This window comes from Drosophila subobscura, chromosome O (assembly GCF_008121235.1).
Source record: "Drosophila subobscura isolate 14011-0131.10 chromosome O, UCBerk_Dsub_1.0, whole genome shotgun sequence".
Taxonomy (NCBI): domain Eukaryota; kingdom Metazoa; phylum Arthropoda; class Insecta; order Diptera; family Drosophilidae; genus Drosophila; species Drosophila subobscura.
In genome coordinates this window covers 3873072-3892944 of record NC_048533.1, presented here as the reverse complement: position 1 = coordinate 3892944, position 19873 = coordinate 3873072, and the positions used below count along the sequence as shown (strand labels likewise).

Here is a 19873-nt window from a genome sequence, read left to right as displayed (position 1 = left end):
AACCCTTTTGCTTTATCCTCCCAACCATCTACAGGGTATCCTTGCTAGTCATGCTCCCACAGGATATGGGTAAAAGAAACGACGAATGAACGAGAGGGAAAACGGTTTGCGAACATCGCCATTTGCATAACAAATAAAGTCAGTAACTGAATCAACACACACACTCGAGCGTAGCAGTGGATAGGGAGAGAGAGAGAGAAAGCATAGCTTGGAGCGGGAGGATACGCTACGGATACGTGTCCTTGCCGCCATTAAAAATGCCAGCATATGTGTGTGTGTGTGTGTGTGTGTGTGTGCGAAAGAGCGAGACTGAGCTACAGGTTCACCCATGGGTTAACAAGTGCAGTCAGCGGGTTAAAAAACAACGACGCCCAAGCACTGCAAAGTCTGCCCTTTGTGCATGACTGAATGACGTGATGGACGAGCAAGCTACGACCTGACTGACTGACACCAAGGACAGACGGCTACTCTAAAACCTGAATGGCAGACAGCGTGACTGACAAACGGACTGACAGACAGAGTGACCCACAGAATGACCCATAAATATTTGGTTGTGCAACGGCAAGAACAAATAAAGAAATACAAAGGAAAATGAGAGAAAAAATAAAAATCTACTGAAAAAGGCATGAAAAAACTGTGAAAAATGGTAAGGAAATAAAAGTAAAAACGTATGCAGCTAAAACATAAAAAGGAATGCAAAATGTATATATATGTATGTATGTACATACATATGTACATAAGTACCACTCCACTCCTATCTGCCACAGAAAATGCACAGAAATAGCTGGGAATTCACTGAACAAAAGCACTTCTCTTCCAAATGGCAACTCTCCATAAAACTTTCAAATTTCTTTAATTTTTCAAGTCACATTTCGCTTGTATGTGATTTTTTAGGGCCCTTAAACATAAGTATGTAGAACGCCTGAGCTTTGTCCGAAAAAATCTCAAAGGAGTTTGTTTAGTGCCTGAATTATTAAGAGCCATTTCAAATGCAGGCGTGTGACAGTTTGGTAGATGGAAAAGCGGAAGAGTAACTAAAGTCTACTATTAATATTAATGCTTTGGAAATTTATCAGACTTTATCTTGCAGGACGTTGTGTCATAAGGGAAAGATGAGTTCTTAAGACAAACATGAATTCATAATTTAATAATTAATGGCTCTGAGCAAGAGGAGAAAATTACGAAGAAATATTTAGAAGCATTCAGTGGAGAAGTACTATAACTTTAAAATGAACCGATTAAAATGCCATATATATTTTTATAAATTTACAGAACGCTTCCTAGGCCTTTATTGCTCATTTAAAAAACTGTTCTGCTTGAATAATTCCATTTTAATTAGTAGTAAAAAAAATCTACAATTACATATTCACATATGCATAACAACACATAAAATAAAGGGAAAAATCAATCAATTATACATTTCATGAAGCATATTTTTGGCCATTACAATGTGAAGCTTTGTTCATTTATTAATTACTCTACAACATAATCGCAAAATGACCAACCCGATAATGCTTCTTAATGAATAAAATCAATTAAATTGTGAAATGCCGAAATGCATTAAGCAGTAATTTCGGAATTATTAATTGAAACTTTAAATCCGCTTGTCAACACACACAAACAAATATATTATTTTTTGTATCCGTTTTGCAGCCAAACGACCACCGGTGGAGGAGACGGCATCCTTCCTGCAGAGCCTGATTGCATCGCATGGACCCAACTATCTGGAGAAGCTTTTCGGCAGCAAGGCACGTGATGCCCTGTCACCTCTTGGCGGTGTCGACAAGGTGGCCATCGCTTTGAGTGAATCGCAAACGATTGAAGACTTTGGTGCTGCCCTTCGACTAATGAGGTGAGTTTTCCAAAGGGTTTCAAAGGGGGCTCTGGGCTCTGGGCTACAATTTGTGTGGACACAGACCCTTAAGCGACTAGATACGAGTGTTTTGTTCGGTCCCCTCCTTTTATGGTCATACATAATTTTAATCCCTCTTCAAGTAAACTTTTTGCCATAGCCCCAGGCTATGGTTTCAAATCCTTTTATTCCTGTAAAACTATCCACAGCACACTGTCCTCTGTGTCCTTGTCCTTGTCCCATGAATTATCTCTGGGTTCCCTTTTTTATCCCTCCACCCAACACCTCCCTGTGCTTTGTATTTGTGTGGCTGCTGGCACAATAACATTTTCGAGGGTTCAAGGCAACCCCAAAATACACAGAGAGTGTCATGAAATTTTCAAATATTTCATACATATTTATCATACTTTTTTCCCCCTCTTATTTTTCTACATATTTTTATCTCTCTCTTTTTTCTCTTTCTGGTTAGCTTTAGTTTATGAAGAGCTGCGCTATGGAGCGAATGTCTGCTGCTCATGAAATTTATTTGGCTTTGTCCTAAGCAAACAATATATTTGTCATACCCTAATGAATTCAATTAGGAAATGTGGTAAGGGTATAAAGGTCTACAGGGTGTTAGGGAGTGGGGTCTATAGCAGTTAAAGCAATGGTATGAGTGGGATCTCCCTTTATTTCTCTTAAATTTAAACCTTACAGAGAGTTTAATGCAAAAGTAAAAGCTCAACAAATGGAAAGTTTTTTTTTATCTCTAATTCCTAGTTTCCAAACATTATTTTCACCCATGAAATGTTGTTTTTTTCTGCACTTTAATTCTCTTTTAAAACTGCCTTCGTTCCCGTGTAAATCTCAACCCCCAACATGCATTAATTATGCCCTGCGCTCAAGCCCTACGCCCACTACCCTCCCTAGGCCACCACATATACTCTTCCTACAAACCTCCCTCCCTGCCTCACTCATCTTTCATTTTGTTAAAAGATAAACAAACGCTGAAATTTAATTAGCAAAAATAACAACAAAAGAGCGGGCAAGCAAGAGGCAGAGTGAGGCAGAGGCCCCCAAGAAAAACACAACCTGAAAGAAGAGAATTTTCATTAAATTAGTACAACAAAAACTAACCACAATATTATGTGGTAGTAAGGGCAGTTGGGGTTCCGTTCCTAGCTAGGCAGGCAATAATAATAATAATAAAATTGTAAAGACCCCCGACAGGCGGCAGCCGGGACCATCGCCCGAGGACCAGACAGAAAAGGACATGAAAATATTTGACTTCACGCACATGTTGATAAATTAGCAAAATAACCCGCAAATGTATGAGTCGGACGGGGTTGCACGTTAGCTTTTCTGCCTACGATATTTTGCAGTCGGTGTCTGTTTGCCATTGTCCATTTTCGCGTTTGTTTTTCTCTCAAAAAAAGAGTCGTAAAAAACCGCAGAAAATTAAGTAAGCTACAGTGGGAGAAAGAGAGTTGTAAAAGGACCCCACGTGGGTGTCCTCTGTCTGGACCTGAAGCCTTCATCTTCTGCCCCTTTCCTTTGGAATTTTTATACAATTTCATCAACGCAATTAATTGTCCAAGTGTCATAATGTCATTCTGCAAGAGGGACAAAGATAGCAAAGCAAAATAAGAGAGCAAGAGAAAGATAGAATTGGATGAATGAACCGGAGAGACCCTTACAAAACCAAACCCGAGTCCGACCTCAAAGCTCGAACCACAAGACACGCACACGAATGTTATTAATGTGTGTTTTTTTCACTTTTCTTATGCCATCTGCCTTGCTCTATCTTTTTCTGTCTTTTACGCTGTTTTTCTCACTCTCTCTCTCCTCCCAGTCTCCCACTACCGCTTACTTGTTAATTATGTTGATGATAACGAAGTTCATCTAGCAAAGAAGCAACAAGAAGCATAAAAAAGTGGCCATAGTTCGAAAAGTGCTTACTCTTTTTTCAATAAGGAGTATAAAAAACTGTATCTGATGTTAAGGAAATTAGTGTATCTATCTTTAAAGTGTCATTGTAATATCTGTTCAAACGAAGAAATTTTACCAAAAATAATCTTTATAGCTCCATGACAACCATAGCCTCTCTCTCTATCTCTGTAAGGGTATTTAAAATACATAGTATACTATAGATAAAGAGAAGAGGATGGGGTCTCTAGAGGGTGGATAGGGTGGTGCCACATAACCAACAAACAACAGGCTAGAAGCAACAGCAGAATGGTTGCACGATACCTGCAGGGATTAATTAAGCAAAGCGTATAATTTGAAGCTCGCCGCAGAAAAGCTTAAACTTGTCTCCATGTGCACGGATGTATGTGTGTGTGAATGTGTGTACATGTGGTTTGGATGGGTGTGTGCGAGAGTGTAAGAGCAGCTTGGCTTACTTTATAAGTTCTACTATTAGGCGGGGCTGGTACAATTGAAGGAACATTGGTATTATGGATACAAGTTTGTCCTATGGTCTATTGAAAACCCCAGCTTATTTAAACATGATAGTAAAGGGAGTTTAGGAAATCGATAAATAAATCTCAGAAAAGGTGATTTAAGATCTGAAAGTTCGCTTAACGAATAACGTGAATGCAGCAGCACACCTTGGCTTGTGAACTGAGTTTCTGCTGTATTTCTTGGGCCTTTTTAGGTCCTTCTCCAAGAATATCAAACTAAAACCACTCCAATATGCTATTTGAATAATATATTTAAAACCCCTTCCTTAGAACTTTGTAACCACTGTAACATCTTGGTATTGTTCCTCAAGGACTATTCCCAACGAATGCACCCGCTTTATTTTTGTTTTCATTGGCTTAAGACATTTACCAGAGAGAGCGAAATACTTCATTTAAGTTGTGCAATTAATCAGAAAAGAAAATAATGAAAATTAATGCCATTTTCTGTTGGGTTTGTTCTTTCATTGCAGATCCGATCTGGAACACTTGCGCTCTGTATTTATGGCCGTGGAAAATGGGGATCTGGGTATGCTGAAATCGTTGGGCATCAAGGACTCGGAGCTGGGAGATGTGAAATTCTTCTTGGAGAAGCTGGTGAATACCGGTTTCCTCGACTGAGTAGCGCCTGATCCGGCTTCTGGATTTTATTATGCCCATGCACAGCCCATCAATCCTAATTTCTATTCGTATTTGGGTGCCCCATACGATAATTACAATTATTAAATGGGAATGCACTCAAAAAAATACACTCAAGAAAACACTCATTTCTATTCATACCACGCCATTAGATGTTTTCTCAAACTCTTTTTATGCTTTTCGATTAACTTCTTCTCTCTTAAATCTCGATTTTGCTTTAAAGTTATTTTTTTACTTACCAAAACACTTTTTATAAAAAATAACAAAAAATTCAAAAATCAAGAAAACTAAAAACTAAAAAAAAATGGCAAAAACCCACAACAAAAAATGCACAAAAAAATAACAAATTCAAAGATGTTAAAAATAGAAAAACATATTCGGCTGCTCTCTCTAAAAGCTTTCTCTCAAAATTTTCACGCTAATTCCCTCACTTTCTCCTCGACTTTCTCTCTCAATATTTGTTGCAATTTCAATTGAAGATCTATACATTTATTTTTGAGAAAATCAGTGCGCAAATTTCAGTAAACAAAACAAAAAATCCTTCATGAGAACTAAATAAAATAAAGAATAAAATAAGGAAGCAGGATCGTTTGGCAAAAAGAGGAAAAACTTAATGAAAACTATGAAAAAAAAAAAAAAAAACATAGAGAAAACAAAAAAAACTTTTCTGAAACATATTTTAATATTATATATTAAATATATTGATTTTTATTGATGTATATTTAATAGTGTTTCAAGGCTTCTTAGATCCGTAAAGTACACCGATCACTTATGGTATTCACGAAACTAAAGTCCCTAAATGAGAAAAATGAAACCTCAAAGTAAAAGACCTTCAGTAAAGAACCTTCCACTAAAGAATCTTCTATGAACTTTTATTCACTTTTCCTCAATCTCAAACTAATATTAAAACTTAAAAATTTCTTTAGTTGTTAGTGTTTATAGTTTAGAAGAAAAAAGCCCTGCAGCTAATCTACTAAACCCCCCAAGAAAAGATAGTATGAGAAATACGAATATATCAGAATCATACTTACAATATCTAGGTAGATAAATATCCCAAATAGTATATGCAAATGTCGAGCTACTGTGCATAGAAAAAATAGAGGGTTTAAAGCATAAAACCATTACGGAAACCGTTTTGAGTTGCATAATTCACGAAAAATATGTTTATGTGTGTCTACAAAATATAATAAACAAACACTTAAGATTATATATTCCAGAAAAACTCAAAAAACTTTACTCAAATTCTTAACAAGTATACTTCTTAAAAAAAACAAATATTAAATAAAAAAAAGCCAGACAATTTGTAACCAAAATGAGATTCTAACAAACGTTTTGAGAGCCAATTTCTGTTGAGCCAAAAACTGACCCTAAATAATTTGGAAACTAATTCGAAAAAAACACAGCAATTGGCTCTCAAAAAACACACGCAAACAAAACAACACTTTCCTTTCTAGCTATAAGAAAAGTCTATTATTCCTTAAAATTATTTAAAAAATGGAGCACGGAATTGTTGAAAAGAAAACTAAAAATAAACATAAAAAAAAGGTATTTGAAAAAAGTGAGGATCTAAAAACGAAACCCAACGTTGAAAGGGAAAAGGAAAGACAATTTTTAATGGAGTTATAAGTACCTTGAATTAGCTGATAGATCAGAACCACTTATGTTATTTATTCGAGAAAACTTTTTATCAAATATAGTTGTCTATTTAAAAAATATATATACTAAATACATTTAATCAAATAAAACACTTAAGCAAATCAAGAGTAATTATAACAAGACGAAAGAACCGAGAAAAACTGATCCATTGAACTATATATATATATGTATATGAACATCATATATATGGTATATACGAGTGTAAGAGGCCCCATGTAAATAAAGAGGAGACAAACTACGAAATTCCATAATCGATGCAAATGATTTAAGAATGGAAAGCCGAAAGCATATCTTAAGGAAACCAAAGAGAACCAGAAAGGAAATAGAAAAAACAAAAGTGATAATATTGTGTTTTTTCTTTGGTTTGATTTTAACTTAATTAAAACTAACGAAGAAAGATAGAAAATCTACAAAAAAAATGAATATTTTTTCTTTGTGAATATTTTTGAACTACTTTTATTCAAAATATATACAATACAAATTGTAAGCCACGGAAAAACTATATCGCAAAACATATCAGCAGATCTGAGCAGATCACGAAAATTATATGGTAATACAAAATATATGCAAACATATCAAGTTAGACACAAACAACAAAAACATATCAAATATGAAGTGGATAAAGTAGAAGAAAAACTTAAAAATCCAATACATTTAAGCGAAATATGAATATATTAATGAGTAAAAATACACACCGAAGGAGATTTTCTAAAAATTATTACACATTATTGATTAAATCTCTAATTTCTTATGATTTTTGTTTAAGTTGTTCTTTTTTATAAAGCATTTGTAACTTGTTTCAGGGTTTTAAACCAAAACTGACCCATTGAACTCTTAAAATCCTGAAACAATTGTACAACAATTTGACACGGGTATAATTTATAATTACACTTACAAAATATGTACATCCTACAGCTTCTTAATTTATAATTTTATTTTACTTTTTTACTTTAAAAATGATTTCTCTCGACTTTAAGTTGAATTTAACTATCAAAGTTACCACCAAAAAAATAGTTGAGATAAGGAAATATATGCAATACATATCTTAAAGAGAAACCCCGCTAAAAACGTAGACAGAAAATAGACAAATACTCGTACTCCAAAAAAGCAAACAAGAGACAAATTTGCTCTTCAAAAATCAAACAAAAAAAGGTATATTATATTCATAATTATACATATACAAAAATATACAATTAATGTTGGAAAATACACTTCAAGAAATCTATAAACTATGGATTAAAATTCAACAAAAAAGACAAAACATTTAAGAAACGAAAAACCGATGGAAAAGTAACTAAAATAAACATTTTTATTTGGTGTGCTGTTTTAAAAACAAAAAACAAAAGAACGAAAACGAATATAAACTTGTGTTTCTTTTTTGGGCGAAAGAATGGGAGGAAGGCATATGGAATATTATCATGTTTTGGGTTGCATTATGTAAAAATTATGGCCAATTTTTGTGGAATACGATTTTCTACCTGAACTGGAATTCTTCCTCCAAAGATAGGCACTTCCTAAAAAGAGTTGTATAATACAACATATTGAGGAAGTCAACTAAAGACAGATATAGATAAAGACTCCCCCCAAAAAAGTACAGATACCACTCTTCATATTTTCTCACCCCTCAATCTTAATATTTGTGTTTTTATCAAACGACTGAAGTGCATTAATTAATTGAAAGAATTCTATTTTGGGGAAATAATAGACGACAGTCGCATAAGCTCGTATCTTGACTTGTGTTCTACCTGAGCGATAAGATGCACATATGTATGTATGTATGTATGAACAATACATGCGTCTCGCCCTCTCTTTCTAGCGATTACTTTCGCTGGAGAGAGCGTAAGAGGGGAGCTTCAAATAGCACGCGCTCCTCTCACTGCAAATACGAATACGAGACATGGAACGAAACGTCTTTATATTCTAATCAGAGAATGTAGATTTGTTGTTGCCGATAGCCTTCGTATTATTTGCTCTTGATTAGCCAGAAAACCTCTACCTCTCTGGGTTCCAGGGAGTACCTTAGTCGTGTTTTAGACGGAAGTCAGTGCGGAAGGTCTGTGTCGGTTTGCGATTCGTTTTTGGGGTATGGGCAAACCCTTAAGCAGAGAAACCTCATAAAGATACGGTGGATGGAATTCCGGTTAAATACCATACCACGGCCAGAGACTCTCTACGATTCGTTAACACATAGAAATACACATAGTATGTAAATATCGTAAATTTTATAGGTGGAGTTCCTTGGAATGCCTTTAGGCGCTGCTGATCTAGTCTAATCCCCTTATCCCTCTTGTGATAATGCAATTTATGTAAAATATTTACCTGTTGATATCATAAGTGCCACTTAGATATGTATGTACATATGCCTAAAAGAATGCTATAGTGTTGGAGTTCCTCCAAGAAATAACCAAAAATTTAATTAATAGAAGTGATCTAATATTCCACAAATAATTCCTCCATAAAGTCACCCATAAATCATACAAAAGTATTCAATAATACCCAAAAAGAAAGTGATATATAAAACCCGTTGAAGGATGCACAATTCCAGCGATTATGATTCGGTTTACAGCGAAGAGGATTACCAGAATACGGTCCGAGGGGCCATGACACCACCACTGATGGACTACGAGGAATTTCGAGTCAAAACAATGGGTAAGTACAGGGTATTCCGGTCCCTCAGAGACGTTAACGTCTACCCCCTTATCTAGTGTTTGTTATGAGATTTTCTACACAGGGTTTCTGTTCAAGATATGAAAACTTTGATAAAATGCCACTGCATAGTGAAATTTTTAGAGAATCAAAGTGTAGATCTATAATAACTGTTGCGGTGGAGGTACATACATATATGTTTGTATGTAAGTACATAAACACATATGTACATATGTACATACATATTTATTAGGCGATAAATGATTAAAAATAAAAATCTTAAAGGGTATTTCCAGTCCGCGAAGGCGTAAACCTGTAAATTTACATCAGAAACCCATATCTTGACCCTTAAAAACCCGTCTGTAATTATTATTTATACCGATAAATTACTTAAGCCAATCAGAATCTCTTTTTCGCTTTCTGTTACAATTACCTCTCACTCAATGCAAATACATATGTATGAGTTGCGCTCTCTCATTGGGCCATGAAAAGTTTTGTCGAGAGCGGCTCAACGGCGCCGACGCGAACGTTTCAAGATGCCACTCACCATACATAATATTGATGTTTCAATAAAAGGAAAACATGAAAAATAGAATTGTCTCATCATTCGGATAAAATTAGAGATTTAGATTAAATATTAAACAAAAGATGAAAGTCGTGAAAAATGATTTTAAATGTATGGAATATTTTTGAAAGTATTATTTTTGGTATATTTTTGTGGCATATTTGTGCTCATAATTGAAACGCAAAAATGAGGAGAGATAGAGCGGAAATTGCTGATCTAAACCTCAAAAAACCTGTATTTTTCTGTTAAAAACCAACAGAGTTTAGGATTTTTTTGAATTTTAGTATATTTTAAATAGATTTTGATGAGGAATACCTTTACCGACGCCCAATGTTGTAAATGTTGATTAAATGTTGTAAAAAGCACCTCACAAAAATCAACATTTTTACATTTCAAAGCTTAGTATTTTTCAAACGGTAAGCTAAAACCACAAAGTTTGGAAACACTTTATAGATGCATTTATCAGTTTTAAAGAATGGCTAAGTTCAATACAACCAGATGTAAGATACCTAAGTAATGTGGAAAAGAGAAGCTCTACCTCTACCTTTTCTGCCATAGAAAACCATGGTTCTTTAAACAATTTTTAATCCCTCAGTCAATCAGAAATGTTGGTTTGGTTCGAAGCGGAAAAAAAGATGGATTTTGTCGAGTAGTGTAATTTATCGATCATTTTTATTGGTTAAAATCTTAAAAATGCATTATTTTTTCTACAAAGCATCCTCAAGGATTGAAAACGCAGACAAGCTGGAATCTTCTGTGATGCTGTTGTTTACACTTTAATTTTTAATAAAAAATTCGCAGCCTGAGCTGGCTTGTATTCAAAATTCAAATAACATATTTTAAACTATAAGGTCATAAGGAAAACAATCCAATGAAAATAAGTATTTATAATAAGCCAAATTGATTCTTCCATCGGATTAAATTATTGTTTCAGTCTTTAAAGTTTTCGCAAGTCTCTTCAAATGAACATAAGAATCGAGAAATGTGATTTATTATTACGGTATATTTTTAAAATGAGAAGGTATATTTTGGTATATTTTTGAGTGTCAGGCGGTATATTTGATCGATGAATCCTCGGTTCAGCTGTAGTAACAAAAACGGCGGTTTAAAAACGCCGCCGCAGCGAGCGTGATCAAGCAATGTTTTTATACGAACTTAACAACGAACTTGCGGAAGCTTTTTTCTCAACGATCAGACAGAAAAACAACAAGAAAACGCAATAGAAGTGGCTATTAAAAGTGTGCGCTATTAGCAAATAATAAAGATTAATAATAATCAAGAGCGTGAAGGTAAAAGCTTGCAAATAGTGTGAAAAGACGGCGCAACAGTAAACCAAAATCGAATTACAGAAAAAAATAAAAAACGGCGGAGTTGAAGTTCAAGGTGTATGCGTGTGTGTGTTTGTGAGTGTGGGAGCAACAAGTTGTTGAAATGCTAAAGTTAACAAACATTTTGCTTGAAATTCAAACAAAAACGATTCACAGTGCTGCTAACTTATGAATTATAATAATTGTGTCTGTGCGGTTTTAATTCGAGTTTTAATTAACTCTTTTTCTCACGCATTTACCAATACATACCAATACATGTATACCAATCTTTGACTCACAAATTACCCGCGACATGTAGAGATAGAGAGCAAAAAGAACGGCAAGATCAAGTTATAGTATGATGCAAGGTGCGGAAGTCTGAGACAGTTGCCTCTGAAAACTCTGACTACACGTATAAAAGTGTGTGTGAGAGGATTAGAATTCCCGCCAAAGCGGCACTGCCCTACCATTGTTTTGGTATACCTTGCGGCTTTCGGCGACCCGGCAGAGACACCAAACCAGTAACAGAAAGAGTGACAGAGATGGGGGAAGAGACATAGCAGCAGCGATAGAGATGGCAACATTAAGAACACCAACACAGTAACAACATTAACAGAAAAGAGAAAGAGAGGCGGCTGAGAGAGCAAGTCAAAGCAGAAACAAAACTGTTGGTACCCCTTTGCCGAGGGCATAATGGTTTTGGCTAAGAAAGTGATAAAAACCTGATAATAAAGGATGAAAGGTTTCAGATCGTATTAATTATATTTTGGATTATCGTTGTCCTTTTCCTATGAAAACTGGTCTCATAGCTCTCATTATTGTGGTTCTCATACAACCACCATAAGTAAAATCAATCTGCAAGGGTATTCAAAGCTCCGACTCCAGCAGACTGACTTCTAAACCGGTGTTTGTGCGAGAGTGAGAGAGATGGAGCCACCTGTGTGAATCTTCGATAAGCATAGGTGGAAAAGGAGGAGTATACAGAGGGAACGCGATAGCTATCTAAAAGGAAACTGATAAAGTGAAAAAAAGAGAATACATGCAAAAACAAACAAGAAAACTCATTTAAAAACGAAAAATATGATGTTGTTTCTGGCTCGTTTAACGGTAGTTTGTTGTTTCTCTTTCTGTTTTTGTTTGTTTTTGTTTTGCCGCTCGCTCTTCTTCCTCTCTTCGTCACTCCTCGTGCAATCGGTTCCCCTTTTTGCTACAATTTTGTTTATTTAGTGCTTGCGCGTGCGCAAAAGTTGTTTTTTCTTCGTGGGAAAAACAACAAAAAATGAAAATATTTCGAGATCTGTGAAGTTTCGTTTAAAAATGTGCAGAAATACCAAAGTTATTCGTACTTGATAATATTTACGGCCTCTAAAAATCCACAACACCCTGTTCAAAGGGTACAAGTGCTACAGGTGTCATTTTTTATCTTTAAGCAATATTTACTTGACATTTTTTGTAGAATTACTTTGGCGCACCTTAATTTTAAAGCGAATTTTAATAAAAGCGTCAGAAAAATCCACAGAGAAGAGAATAAAAGGTGTAAAAGGTGTTTAATCAACGAAATGGAGTAGCCAGTGGCCCTTCGATACGACAATCACTCCCATTACGACACAGTCCCCTACTTCGAATTCCCCGAATCGCTACAATAAAAAAGCGAATTTGTGTGTGTGTTCCACGTGATTCAACGCTACCATTCCGAAACTTAAGAAGCACTTAATTTTGTGATTTTTGTGTGTGATTTTTAATCTGTAAAAACGAAACGAAAGGGGAAACGATTTTTAAGGATTAAGCCAATATGGAACCAGGAATTTTAATTGGTAAGAGATAAATATATGAATATGTTTGTACATACTGTATGTTTTAAGATATGAATATACATAAATATGTATGATAATAATGGGTTCCCGTAAATGATTCCATTTTTCATTTAATTTCTCATCCGAAAGGCGAGAAATATTCCAATTTCGACACACTTATTTTCCACCACAGAGATCTTCTTCTGATGATCTTTATTCCCGAAAAGAACTCTAATTGTGATCTTTAATTAATGCTCGTTTTTTATGGATGATCTCTTTCCTTCGGAAGTGCCCCTAAAATTAACCCCTTTTCCCAGCGGAGCAACACTTCCAGAATACTTCTCCTTCCCTCATGAATGACACCATTTCGAGTCTCGAGAATGCTTTCTTTAAAGACAAACCAGACCACATGCTGCTCTCTCAGATACCGATGCGGACACATTTTCCCCTCCACATCGGCACACACCCAGGGCCCCAGAGCGGCACACACCCCATTCAGAATCGAGTAGCCATAAGCCAGAACCCAGAACCACAGATACAGATACTTTTATGAGTGATCCGAGTATCTGTGTATCGCTTCGGCGTTTCATTTGGTTAAGCATTTAATGATCGCGGAGCACAATGCAAAGCCAAAGCCAAAGTCCGGAGTGGTGGCATGGGGTGGGGCGTAACCCGCCAGCTCTCCTAATGAGAATTGAAACCAATTTTCTAGAGAGGGAAAATGAGCGTATATGCCCTGTAGCAAAGCATGGGGTATAACCGATGGAACTAAGTGAGGAACGCTCTTATAAATATTAAATGTATACATATTCCCTCAATGTTCTGTTCAGATTCCTTCCTTTGTTCCCTCCTTTAAACATGAAATAATCAGGATCTATAGAAGCTTGAGTTTTATAACTCCCCATTAATGGGTATCCCCATAGCATAAAGTGCCTAGAAATCATTTTAATTTGTTATTTTTTGTGTAATTGAGACTCGATTTAGACGCGGAACCACGAAACACCCGCCACCAATTTGTGCGATAGAAACGAATATGTACATATGTATGTATGTACATATGTATGTACACATGTACATACATATGTATGCACTCCTCCCCGTCTGTGGTTCTCTGTGGTATTGTGTGGTGTGATATGTGTGGGTTTTAATTTGTATCCGATTTCGATTCCAATTTCAAATTTCGGATGCCATTAGGCATATCTATGTCTCTGTCTGTCTGTCTGTCTCTCTCTTTTGCTTTTTAGTGGCATAAAACCCAACAGCCGACCGTCGACAGCTGAGGCTTTGGAATGCGACAAAATGCGACGAATTTGCTTGTTGCAACTGTTTGTGGGGCATTTGCCACATGTGTCGAATCGCTGACTAGAAACTGGAGCAAAACATGTGGCAGGAACTGGAATTACAATGTTGCATCGCACGGGGGAGTACGAGAAAAAAAGCTAACGAAAATTGAAATTACTGGGGAAATTCGATTTTTTTTTGGAATAATATTGTAAATGTGGATAGTTCTTATAATTTTAATATTTTTTTTTTATTTATAAAATAATTAAACACAAAGTGCACGTTTTGTAGCTTTTATTTCCTTAAAAAAAAATTACACAAAAATTTATTCAGCGCCCTTCTGGTTCAGTGGATTTGGTTTCAGGTTTTATGACTCCCAAAACGCAACGCAAATTCCATTCTTCACAAAAAAAAAACCGAACTCCCCCACGCTTCAGTGAATTTCCTCTGTTGTAATGGAAACTGGGAGGCTTTTCCTTTGCATTTGTAAACTAAATTTTTAATTGTCTCTGCATTTTACGGGTCATATGGGAAATTTAGAAGCGAATAACATTTCTCCTACTACCATTCTGTGATTTTTTGAGCATTTTAGAGCTCCATTCGATTACCTATTCGATTTTTCTATTGCTCTCAGAGAATGAGGGGAAACGTGACTTCTGGACGACATTTCATTGCGTGTGACACGCATTTCAATTCAACAACGCCGCTTGATCTGAGGGATTTGCTATAGAAAAATACTCTCAATTTGTATGTTTTATTTTTTTGTTAATTTGTTCAACGTTTTTCTGTACATATTATATTTGATTTTAACAGCTTTTTTTGCGATTGGAATTGAAATGTAAGGTTGGGATATTGAGGAAGTTTTTGGAGTGCCAAATGTTTTATTTAGTTGGTTTTTGTTTTCGTAGGAAGAGGATCCAGAAATAGTTTTAAGTGAATGGCAGAGCATAGAAAACAAAATATTTGATTACATGTTTCGATTGGAAGTTTATTTATTATTTAAATAGAAGGGAACTGTCGAAGTGGAATTCTTACACTTTTATTTGAATATTTTTGTTTCTTTTTTATTAATGTCTCCCACATTTTATAGACCTTAATTTTCATTTTAATTTCCTATTTTCTGGCGCTAATCTGGTAATACATTTCAAAACACATTTAACTCCCTCATCTATAGGCACAATTTATTCCCCTTTATACCCAACTCTATGGCCTGTTTATGGCTCAATTCAAGCCCATATTTAGACCCGATTTGCGGGCCTCAAAACAACGAAATTAAATGCATTTGAACAACCTTTTGGCCCGCATAAATTAGAATAAAATGCATTTTCAATGGCCCCACAAAAAAAGTGAACAAAATCGAGGAATGCCATAGCGGGAGGAGTGAACGGCGGAAAAATCATGGGAAAACCTGTTTCCCGAACACGAAATACCGCAGGCAGACAGGCAGACACAGACGTTAAAAGAAAAACAACACCAGCATGTCCGACACTTTCCGAACGACGACTCTGAGGGGTTTTTTTCTTAGCCAAAGGCTTTAAACTTGGCTACAAAGAGGGGCACCGTACCACCTCCACATTCGTATCCCACACTCGCCCACACAACAAACTGCTGTCTGCTATCGGTTGTCTAGTGTACACTGCACTTCCCAACAGCGGAAGTTTTCGTTCATTTTCTGTTGTTTTCATATTTTCTCTCTTGAGTTTTGGCCCCTGCTTTGGCCGCTTCCGTCAGTTAAAGCCGGATGAATGGAAGGTAAAAACGTTTATGGGTGTTAAATATGGCCAGAAATCATATTGGAAATGATTAATTAACTGCAAGGGAATGGAGTTTCTGTCTTCTGGGTGGCATTTTACAGTCAGATACACAAAACATTACTTCAATTGTAAGTTGGGATAGGAATTGGGTATGATTTCACATGGTTTCTGGAAGGAAAGTATAACTTTCAATAGGTAGTAGTGCCTCAACTCAGGCAGATTTCCATTCATTTAAAACCCCAAACTTTAACCCCAAACACTCTGCTGTCATGCAATGACAGTTTTTCCCACAGATTTAACCCCCACCTGTAGCTCCATTTGTTGGCCACTTGCACAACTTTGTATCCACAAAGATACCCAAACCCCTTGCCGGCTGCCTTCTATCTATAAATATTTATAAAATTATTTAGTCATATCTTTAGCCAAACGCCGGCCCACACGAATCCACACTCGACGCTACTCAACCTTACCCACTTTATGCCTTATTAAACATTTTTCTAAGAGGTATTTGTGGAGTAAAAAGGGTAGATCGGGTGAGTGTTCAGGCATGTTACAAAAAGAAAGAAGAACAAAGAAAAATCATTGTGGTTCTCCCAGTTTCAAAAACACAAAACGCAAAGTTTCCATACCGAAACATATGAAAATTATCACAATTGAATAATTATTAAAAAGGTAAGGGAAATCAGGGTATGTGATTGTCGATACTTGCTTTTAAACATATCTTTCGGGCCACTTTAGCTGACTCCCCACTTTTCACAGTCCGTCGCTCTGTCTCCCTCTCTCCGTCTTCGTCTCTTGGGGTCTGTCTTTCCATCTGTCTCGTTCTCTCTCCATCACTTGTAGTCTCTTGGGGTCTGTCGGGCTGTCGGGCGGGCTACGTACTCGACACAAAAATTGATTACAAAATCACTTAGCCTCCACCGGTTTTTCGGTCTCTCGTTGCCGTTTCCATCGTTTGCTGTTTAAATTTTACGCATTCATTAATGTTACGGATAATTGAATTTACTTATCGCAAAATTCATTCATTCATGCATTAATTGCAAGTCAAGCAAACAGGAATGACGACAGCCACAACGACTTTGGCGACGACTCCAGCGGGAAACGTCATCATTCTCATTCACGCGTTGCTGTTTGACAAATTCCCTCGATACCCCCTCGATGATGATGATTAAGATTTAAACTGGTTCTTAGCGTGCAGGTTTCGCAATTTAAATACGTATTAGTTTTCAATAGATTTTAGACGGTAGAAGAGTATTTTTTATGTTTTTCTATTATTAAAAAGTGCAGGAAAGTTCGTCGTACCTTACATTTTGCATGTCATTTGATTTCATTCTTGGATTTCAGTGGAGAAATGTGTAGAAGTCCCCTTTACATTAAATGTCATTCAGCTTTAGCTCTTCAAATTATTTCCCTGCTTCGTTGACGCTGTTCTTAAAAGTTCTTAAACGCTTCATTAAATATCATTGCCGACCCCCTGGAATGTGTTCTCTTATTAACGAATACAGTAAACCCTCTAAAGACAGAACCATATAAAAAAAAAAAATAGAAAAGACCGCCTCGGTCTTTCGATCGATCAACAATAATTGAGAAAATTATAGGAGAATAAGTCACCGAAGTCACCGAACTGCCATTTAAAGCCCTTTCCCTTTAAACCGTTTACCGTTTTCACTATTTTAGCCTTTTTCTCAATGGAAACTTCTCTCTTTAGTTTTCTTTTCGAAATTTCCTTATGGCCCGCAAAAAGTCAATCGGTTTTTTTATTCGCCTGGTGGGAACTTTTACTGTAATTTAAAATTGTTTTCTTTTTGCATTCAGGCAACACACACATTTATCTCACTCTCTCTTTCTCTCTCTCTCTCCTTCTCTCTCTGAGGACTTGTTAAAGCTCCACTTAGCCTGCTGAATGTTGCCTGCCTCAATTGCTGCTGCTGCCGCTGTCGCTGCAAGCACTTGATCCAGCCTCAAGCGCTGAGGGGAAATGTCTGTGTCTACGGCGTCTCCTTCTCTAACTACCCGCTCTATCTTTTGTGGGTGGAGGGAGGGTCCATCTTCGGCTCCATCTCCTGCTCCTGTTTGTGGGGTACATCGTTTTGCTTTTCCACTTGAAAACGGCTTCGTTTCGTATTATTTTTATTAGGATTATGGGTAGTGTGTGCGTCCTCGCCCTTGTACAAAGAGCCCTTGGCCTCCTCCATAATTGAAAGAGCTTTAAGCATCGGTTAAGTAGAGAGGCGTGAGAATTGGCAGCGTTCATGTCATGTGTTCATTAATTTATGTAGAAGCGATTCGACACTGAACATTATGTTACAAATAATGTTATAGAGAAGAGAGATATGGCAGATACACTCAGTAATGAAAGATTTGTTTTGTCAAGGGAGTTGCAGAATTGAGAGAAAGAAGTAAATGAGAGATACAAATTCTCGAACATCATATCTTGGCTTTCTCTGTGTATCTGTTGCATTAAATTACTGGCCATAACTTACATAATTTCTGTGTCAATTAATTGCATTTCTGTTTGCTCTCTGTGTGGCAGGAGATTATCCTCAGGCCCTGTTTTCTCTTGTATCCAATTGAATTCCAGCATGGTTATGCCCGTTTCTTTTTCTGTTTGTTTATGCGGGATAAAAGGCTGAAGGATTTATTGTTTATTTGCCTTTGTGTCACACTTTTACGCAGCTGTTTGCACTCATTTGTAGGTTGCACCACTCCATTCTGTCATTCTCCTTTTCGTGCTAAGCCACTCTGGATGAGAGAGAAAAGCGTCCCTGGCAATTGCAAATTGTAAAACCCCCACTGTAGATACAGCTGTAACCTAAAGATACCTGAAGTATCTCTTGAATGGAGCTGTTGTTTAACTGCACAAAATAAACATGTTGTTCGGGCTGTAAGTCAATATTGTTTCAAGTTTCAAGTCATCTGCTCCTCCGACAAAAGTGGGGAAGAGACAAAACAATAACTACGATAATTAGAAAGTTTATTTATCGCATAAAAGGCGAAAGAAAATTGAAAAGCCAAAAGACAAAAGGAAAAAGGAAAAATGTTCAATGGAAGGAAAATGCTTGGATGGATTGGATGGAAACGTTGGGCGAAAGATGAGTGAAATGTTGTGCGAATCAGTTGACCATAAACGACCAAACAGACGCTCACTTTCTGTTTATTAACACTCTTTCTCCTGTATTTTCGTTGCCTCTTTCTCCTGATATTTATCACTATTTCTCCTGCCTTTTCACTGCCTCTTTAACGTACTTTTCTCTCCCTTCTCATCCTCTCCATTGAGGCATTACAAATCAACGAATGCTGCAACCGATCGATCGTTTACAATTTCTGACATGTGGCCATATTACGCCTTCCTCTCTCTCATTTTGCTGCCCTTTCTCTTTTTGTGCACTCCTCCGCTGTCTCTTGTTTCGTCTGTGGCACGCAACATTGCCTTGACGATCCAATGATAAGTGGCAGCGAGCGGGCTTGCAAGTTGCAACATTGATGCATGGATGAATTCGCAGCTTGAATTATGAATTGAATTTATTATTCGCCTGTCAGCAGCGGGTGGCGCCTCCCGCCCCCATCCGTCAATCGTGAGGCGGTAGATCGATGGATAAAATAATAATTGAATGGGAAATTGCCGACTGCCAGAAAAGAGATCTATTATAAATAGCGAGCGGGATCGCTTATCTCCTTTTCCAGAGAAGGAATTCATTTTTACTCTGAGATTAGATTTCGCTCTCTCTCTCCCTCTTTGCTCGCTCTGCCCCCAACTATCTCCGTGCACTCTTTCTACTTCCATTTAGATATTCAAATCTCATTGAGGATTGTGGATTGGGGAGACAGACAGCGACTACAACCGATAAGAGGTGCGTTCCACTATTGCGTGTGTGCTCTTATCAATTTTGTGGCGAGTAATGAGAGTTCCTTCACCTCTTTTGAGGCTTCCACTATCACCAG

General features: G+C 36.7%; 2 protein-coding genes across 14 annotated transcripts in view; both read left to right on the top strand.

Moving 5' to 3' along the window:
- LOC117896364 (IDLSRF-like peptide) overlaps nucleotides 1-6297 on the top strand; it is a 43643-nt gene extending 37346 nt beyond the window's left edge. The window contains exons 3-4 of the mRNA XM_034804640.1: nucleotides 1654-1852; nucleotides 4764-6297. Of these exons, the coding sequence (XP_034660531.1) occupies nucleotides 1654-1852; nucleotides 4764-4911 (347 nt within the window). The 3' untranslated portion in view covers nucleotides 4912-6297. The remainder of the gene's footprint in view (nucleotides 1-1653; nucleotides 1853-4763) is intronic.
- Nucleotides 6298-9081: 2784 nt separating this feature from the next.
- LOC117896350 (dystrophin) overlaps nucleotides 9082-19873 on the top strand; it is a 161806-nt gene continuing 151014 nt past the window's right edge. For 5 of the 13 annotated variants that reach the window (XM_034804612.1, XM_034804611.1, XM_034804610.1 and 2 more), the window contains exon 1: nucleotides 9084-9234. In XM_034804612.1, the coding sequence (XP_034660503.1) occupies nucleotides 9117-9234 (118 nt within the window). In that variant the 5' untranslated portion in view covers nucleotides 9084-9116. Of the gene's footprint in view, nucleotides 9235-10912; nucleotides 11086-12559; nucleotides 12918-19873 lie in introns of those variants that run through there. The other 8 variants (XM_034804622.1, XM_034804605.1, XM_034804614.1 and 5 more) reach the window with 5 other exon arrangements.